We start from the raw sequence: 7,929 nt of genomic DNA, 5'->3' as shown, positions 1-7,929 counted from the left end.
AAACGTATTCCTGAACTTTTTCAATTACGTCTTACAAAACGATCTTAACATTTCTATATAGGCTTGCGTCAAATACTTTAGACACGATTCAAAGAGGTAAGATCAACTGATAAAACATGAGTTCAGTTTCATATAGAATTCCATTCAATTTGGATGAATTTATCAATTTAGGCTTTTATAGGAATTATGCCACCCGGCATTATCACAGTGACAGAAAATTAAACCTATTCAGTTTATTGAATCATTGTGCAGTATTCCACGATCCATTGAGCATTGTTGATAAAGTTAAGTATCTCTCACATAAGCACAAAAGTAGTATATGTTGCTTTGGTAGACCACAAACCTTTGCCGCTACTTACATTGACAACATTAAAGCGCAATATACAAACAAATATTGTGCAACTAAAAAAACAGCTTTCATTTATATCATGAATGAAAGTTAACCGCTTAAGTGTTACATTGTAAGATTACATATAGTATTATGGAGCAATACCACCACAATTCTCAGCTTGGCACGATTCAGTGAATCTGTAACAGAGTCTGACAGCTTTCCAAAGCTATGATTCTGACAATGACACTCAAACATGCACTTTTAATATAAATTTGAATATCTAGATTTCAACCAGTTGTATGAGAACATCTAGATTCATTTAAATGTTTCCAAAAATGTCATTTACTTTAGCAATTACGTGGCGCACTTTACATGAAAACCAAGACTAAATGTGTATTTGAGTGAAATTTCTGTGTACTTTTATGATTATCGTGCCACGTAAGCGGACCATCTCACGACAATATAAAAGCATGGTGATGAGAAGACACTTGCATTACTTTCTACAAGTGAAGAGTGCAAATTAATGACATGCTTTCATCCTTGAATTTTTGTGCAACGCAATAAAAAGCTGCAGCTATCTGCCTGTGACTCCCACCTTTCCATATCCTTCTGAACAATACAGACACAGATAGCTAGTTTAATCCATCCCTTTGAGCCAGAGGCCACAGTTAAAGTCTGGATCTTTTTAACTTGATTGACGTGACCAACTGTGTTTGGATAGTCCACCCTGTTAAAGTCAGTCCTGTGCAGATTTTGCCCAGGTCCATGTTCAGTCTGTCCTCCAAACATTGTTCAGTAGCTTCACAACTTCTTCGTAAAGAACGAAGACAATGGCCACGTCCAGACAAACCCGACCCAGTCGCGGGACTGTGCCTTTGTAGAATCTGTAACGAAAGAAAAAAAGAATATAAGACAGAAAAGCAGAAAAAGGAGTGGATGTTAGAACAAAATATAATTTAAAGGTAAAACGTACGCCTGAGGACCCTCGTTTTTCAGAATCTGAAAAGCGCAGTCCATTGTGCTCTTGTAGCGATGGGCCTCCAAACCCTGAATTATAAACAGATTAAATGAATGTTAATAAATGCTGATCCAAACATGCTTTTATTATGTTATTTATTCCATGGAACACAACATGAGAAAACGTGGCTGCCAAGCTCAAGACAGGGTCAAAATACATCATAAAAGCTAGCATATGCCTTCAAATCTAAAAACTTAAAATATTGTGTCATATATTGTAAATATTGTATCTCCATATTTTGTGGGTTTTTTTGCCATAAATCATTACTTTTAGGCACCCTTCCTGTTCGTCACTGGGTTTTGTAAATGTCTAACCAATAAAACGTATTAAAAAGTACTTTACAAAACGTATTTAATCAAAAAGTACAATTCTCCTGAAAACTTAGATGTCCAAATGCACTGTTTTCAGAACAGTGGAGATGGAGTTTAAATACATTTCACACTTTAATTTCTGGATCTTTTAAATAAAATATTTAACCCTTTGAATAATCAAAAGTCTTAAAATGAGCGATGTTTGCTGCTAACCTGCATCCTGGTCTTCACCACATCAAGCGGAGTGTTTCCGAAAACGCTTGCCGCCCCGGCTGTCGCACCAAACAACGCTGTAACCACCGGATGCATGTCACGATTTGGGTCATCACCTGAACATAAGGCCAAGCTTACTTTTTTGATGCCCATATTTCACCACTGAAGATCACAATTGGAAATAAACCAGTTTGACAGATTACTGCTGAATACAGGAGTGATCTAATATAATCCTCACCTTTGTACCAGTTGCGCAATAGGTTCATAACATAAAAGCGTATTGCCTGGTTGCTACCCTGTTTCAGAAGTGTAGCAGTCAGTCCTTGATATGTCCCTCGAACACCTGCAAACAAAGAGTGAACATCATAAAATCATGTTTTTAAAAACATAATTTACTGCATTAAATGCATATTATAGTCCTGACTGAAACCGTTATTTGACAACTTTTGTAAAACAGAGTCTGAATAAAATTTGTCAATAAGTCAGTTTGGTCTCTCAATTGAAAAGTGGGACTTTCATATCAATAGATGCTGTATTGAGTGTCGGCAATCCAGCGTTATGGACGTGACATTTTCAGCCAAAACTTGATATAACTTGGGGCTGTTTTTAAGAGAAAGTATTTATTAACAAAATATGAAATCAGTTCTTTTGTCCAAAACCACTGATGATAGAGTACAGGAAAATATCAGCTTTCTATTTTAAAAGAGAGAAAAATGTATGCATTATGGATGTAACAAAAAAAGGATGCACGTTTCCAAGAGACAACATACCTACAAAGGATTTCTGTGAATTAAAATCTGTAAACCAGAAGCAATAATACCCAACAAATGGAGAAGGGATGCCTCTTTATAGAACATAAAATAGTTAATTTATTTACATTTTTATCTGCCCATTTATAAGGAATATGGAACGTGACAATTTGATGTGAAAATTCATTTACCAGACATTGGAAATCTGTGCTTCAAAAATGCAATTTAAAAAAAAAAAAAGCTTTAAAAAGACACTTCACATGGGTATTTAAACTTCCCACCAGAATCGTTTTTACTTCCGTATTCTGGCGCATTTCAGAGCGAAACTGATTTTCGAATGAAAAAAATTGTGGCCGTGGCTTGTGTTTTTTTGATTGGATGTATAAAAACAGCTAGAACTGGCAGAAGACTGACAGTTGAAGGGGAGGAGATAACGGATGCTCAGCCCAAGCCGTCTAACTCGGACCACCACTGAAAGTGCATTTTCAGATTTTAATTTAAGATATAGAGGGCACATGAATTTCCAAAAAGAGAATTGACCTGTTGTGATTTTTGCCATTCATATTTCTAGAAGTAGTCTCAAGTTGTGTTGGTGTCTAAATCCAGTACCTTGATCTCTGATGATTTCTCGAACACCGTGAAAGAACCCTCGGTAGCGTGGCCTCAAAGAGCACTGGTCATGAATGAACTTCACCTGCGAACAAAAATAAAATGTTGATGTTTTCACTCATTTATGAGAGTGCACTGTATTCCAGAGGACTAGTTAAAGGAGTAGTTCGTTTCAAAATAAGCCCACATCGACCTTCCGTATAAATTTTTGATCACACTATGGAAAGTCAATGGGGCCTTATTTTAAAGTGAACTACTCCTTTAAGGTCACATCAAATATGAAACAAAACAGTCCAACCTTGACCGTCTCCATTGGACAGACCACCAAAACCGCCTCTGTAACTCCCGCTCCAAGCCCACAGAGCAAACTTGCTTTGTTGTCAAGGCGACCCGTGGCATCTCTCATGGGGTTACTAAGTAACTCGAATGTTCCGAACCTGCAATTATGCAACAATAATACATGTTAAGTAGTAATAAAAACACACAATTGACCATATGAAGGTGTGTGCTTCTTACCGTACTGCTGATTTAGGGATGGATCCATAAAGCAGAGAGCTAAGACCTCTGTACAGACCTCTCAACCCATGATCTTGCACTGTCAGTTTAACACAGTCTCCTGCATGAAATGATTTACACCATTGTGTTATTTTTAATGAAGTCCCACCCGTTCAGACAGGAAAGACATGCAGAACTTAACATACTGTTCCGCTCAAAACAATAAGCCGCTATCCTCACCTATGCCTCTAAAGCGAGGCGGGTTCGCTCTTTCGTCTAGCTGCAGCTGCGTCTTTACATACTCCGTTGGAAAGGTGATGCAGATTTCAATGCCGCCTGCAATGCCACCTGGGAAAAAAGACATGACCAGTAAACATCACATCAGCGTGTCTAAATTCCATATAGTGACATCAGCAGCAATCTATGTGATTCACTCAAGCGTACAGCTGTTTCGGTCTCAAGGGCATGCTAGTATCAGACAAGGTCATTTTATTTAAGAAGTTGTGACATTTTCAACACGCAATTCTACATAACACAGCAACCAAAGTAGCGTTTCTGTTAAAGTAACAATGGTGGCACAGTATTACACAGTAAAAGCTGTTGTTTATATTATGATAATAAACAACTCTGCATTTATGTATACACACCATAATAAACAGCTTTTAGCTGAGTCACAATGACTGTAGCATTCAAGCCAACAAACCCACTAAAGACATACAGGGCAGTGAGCTCTTATAGCAACACGCCTGAGAATAAAACTAAAAGTGGAACATAAAAATAAAACATTTACGTAACAGGATTACAGGATGCCATTTAACTGTTTACTCATATACTCTTCTCTATTTTTAACATGTGTAATATGTGTGTATTTAAAGCTCTTACGCTTTGGCCAATGATGCTATTTGAATCATATGGAAGGGGACGTGCATTGGACTCGAGACTCATGATCTACGACCACGCGTGACTGTTGTTGTGCGCTCGGGCATTGTGGGGTGTCGCATGACCCACCAAAACATGCTCGTCTGCTTCAACCGCAAACCCAATGAGACATTTACCTGCAAGAATAGCTTTCCACGGGTGGGTGATTTTTCTCCCTCCGATGGCAGCGGCCGCTAAATTCCTTTGACCTGGATAGATGTTGGGAGCAAAAGTGCCCGTCGAGCACGCGCCGCCGGCTCCAAAACACTGCGCGGAGGGAATCCGGGTCAACGGATGCTGTCGCTGCGTTGTGCATCCTCGTCTCGAGATCGCATCTTTACACGGCCCTTCCGAAACGAAGAAGGGTTTGTACAAAGACGACATGTTTTAATGAGATTGTACCCGTAAATAAAGCGGAGGGTTAACCATGCGTCCTCTTTTGCCCGGTGCGGGATGACGACACGTACGATGCGCCTGCCCAATAGGACGGAGCCAACGAACACAATCACAGACGGAGGCGTGGTGCCGCCGGGCTCATGAATAGTAATATAGAGGTCAGGAAGCGAGCTCTGCTATTGGTCCGTTTCATAATTTGCTTAATTTATTTAGCTACGCATCTTCTTGTGTATTACAAAAGACCAAATAACATGTACGACCGGCAAGGGTGTAACTTTGGTTTGAGAAGCGGGGCACAAAATAATGTTTTTGATTTGAATACGGTCACAAATTCAAAATGCCGTTGTTTTAGATTGTTTCAATTGATTATAAGGAAACAACAACCACGAAAAAACAAATTTCTATCAAATCCAAACCACGGGATTGAAAACCATCTTTCAGTGATGTATTTTAAGTACGGGATTTCGTTAAGTGGGGGGACATGCCCCCCCTGTTGAAATTACGCCCCTGATGACCAGAAACATTTTCACATTTTCTTTCATTTTGTTTGTTAAAAAACGAACATATTACATTACAAAAAGATCGATCTATCTATTATAGCCTATAAAATAATATATAATGTGAATGTGAAATATAACTTTAAATATAGGGCTGTAAAATGATTAATCGCATTCAGATAATATAATATATGTCTGTGTATGGTGCATATTTATTTTTCATTTATTTATAAACTCATACACATTCATGCAGATATTTAAGAAAAAAAAAACATAAAATAAGAAATGTATAAACATATAATTTAATTTATTGGTAAATATAAATAAATACATATTTCCTATATATATTTCTGTGTGTTTTTTTTTTTTTTTTTGTTGTTTATTCATTTAAAATTAATATGCACAGTTCACAGGCTTTATGTAAACACAGACTTTTATTTTGGATGTGATTAATCACGATTTATCACTTAACAGCCCTGCTTGAAATAAATACTCTTAATCTATGAGGCCTACTGTTGTGAGTAGTTGTCATGTACGTCCGTCCATTACATTATTATATGCTTTTATATCTTGCCAGTTCTGAATGTTGTGATTGTCTGTGTTTGGTAACAGTTGAGTGACTGGTGCGAATTGCTTCTGTATGTTTACTGGAGTGCAAACCTTATTTGCAGTTCTTGTCATGTAGACATGCACAGCTAACACAAGTCAGTTTAAATTATAGAAAACATGGATATTGAAACCCTTTGCATCTTAGTCCAAAGTCTTAGCTTATTAAACTGTGGCATCCTCAGAATGAGTACTTTGAAATGTGCTTCGATAATGTATTTCTGAGTGTTTGGGTCGGTGGGTAGGTGAGACCTTACATTCGCACCCTTTGTAATTACATGCACATTAGTGACAAGAGAGAAACTTAATGAATTTTAAATGTATTAACGATGCTTCTGGTTTTGACAAATGTGTAAATGAGGAAAATGTTCATAGTAATTGTTGAAAGAATACATTGCATGTTATTTTAAATGGAGTTTGCTTTTATTCTGTATAAGAAAGCCAGTCAAATTGTTCTGGCACTTCTGTCTTTCCTCATAAGCCAGCAGCTGATAATCACCCTGAAGGAGCTGTCGGACACCTCTGGCTTTTAGAAGTTTCTGGACTGAACTGTGTTGACAATTCCTTCCACGTCTACGTGAACTCTCAGCTCGAGGCAACTTAAAAATTTTGGCTATACTTCAGATGACACCTACATGTGGGGTTTGTGCTCATGGGGTTGTGAAGACACATTCACCTCTCCACCTCTGCTTTATTCTTTCCTCAGTGGTTGCCTGAAATCATAAACTACACCAGGTCTGTTGTTTGTGAAAGGCACCTTCAAACGTTTTATATTTATAAAATATAAAGTATAAAATGAAGATGACTTAGCTGAGAAAGCCTTGTCTGGCCCGAATATAAACACACAGATGTTTTCTTTGGCATTTCATTCACTCTGTACTTTGTAATAACAACGTTAAATCTAATCTCTTCTTGTTAGTCCAGTCCAACCGTATTACTTAATCGTTTTAGGGTCACATGAAGGAAACAGGCTAACAAACTTGTCCTATGAAAAACTTTTTATGGTTACAACCTAAAATTACCACAAAATGTACTACATAACATATACATTTGTTTATTAAATAAGTTAAATTAAATAAATAATCAAACACACTATAATCAATAGTATCAATATATCAAAATTGTTAAACGTACATAGTGTATACAATTATACAGTATACAGATATGCTATTTGACAACAATGCACAATATACACTAGCATCAATTTGGGTTTATGATATGAATAAAATTCATTATTACTAAGAACAAGACATCTATTTATGTTTATTAAAATATTGGTATAAAATCCAGTACTTTTGGAAAGGTGTCCTTAATAAGGTTCAAATTCCTCAAGGCTGAAGAGTGAAAGGCGTGTAATGCAACTTGTGAAATGTGATGCATTTCTTTGAAACAAATAATTGGATTTAGCTGGGTAACAGAAAGCACTTATGCTGTTCCTGACCTCAAAGAGATGTAAAACTGTGTTATTAAAGGCTCTTTTATTCAGTCACACATAGTACCGGAATTGTTTACAATGATGTTTCTCAACTGGGGACCGACACACTAGGGGGTCTCAACAAACCAAGGGGGCCTCAAAGAGGATTTACAATTGATTTAACATAAGAAAAAAACTGCATTACAATAAGCTAAAAACCAAGATATTTCTCAGTGATAGGTCACCCAAAAATAAAAATTCTGGCATTTCAAACATGTATTACGTTATTTCTTCTGCAGAACACAAAAGAAGGTATTTTGAATATACAATTGATTTAACATAAGAAAAAACCTGCATTACAATAAGCTAAAA

General features: G+C 36.9%; 1 protein-coding gene across 1 annotated transcript; it reads right to left on the bottom strand.

The window, feature by feature from the left end:
- Positions 1-33: 33 nt before the first annotated feature.
- slc25a1a (solute carrier family 25 member 1a) lies at positions 34-5,165 on the bottom strand. Its single transcript, XM_079448048.1, has 9 exons — positions 4,782-5,165; positions 3,967-4,074; positions 3,748-3,847; positions 3,530-3,668; positions 3,232-3,316; positions 2,112-2,216; positions 1,874-1,989; positions 1,305-1,378; positions 34-1,215 (listed from the first exon to the last, which is right to left on the bottom strand). Exons 1-9 carry the CDS (start codon positions 5,026-5,028, stop codon positions 1,101-1,103), a joined length of 1,089 nt encoding a protein of 362 aa, XP_079304174.1. The 5' UTR covers positions 5,029-5,165; the 3' UTR covers positions 34-1,100.
- Between the last annotated feature and the right edge of the window lie 2,764 nt (positions 5,166-7,929).

The sequence above is a fragment of the Barbatula barbatula genome (assembly GCF_947034865.1).
Source record: "Barbatula barbatula genome assembly, chromosome: 24".
NCBI lineage: Eukaryota > Metazoa > Chordata > Actinopteri > Cypriniformes > Nemacheilidae > Barbatula > Barbatula barbatula.
The sequence above is the reverse complement of the archived record's forward strand: the minus strand, read 5'-3'. Positions and strand labels throughout refer to the sequence as shown.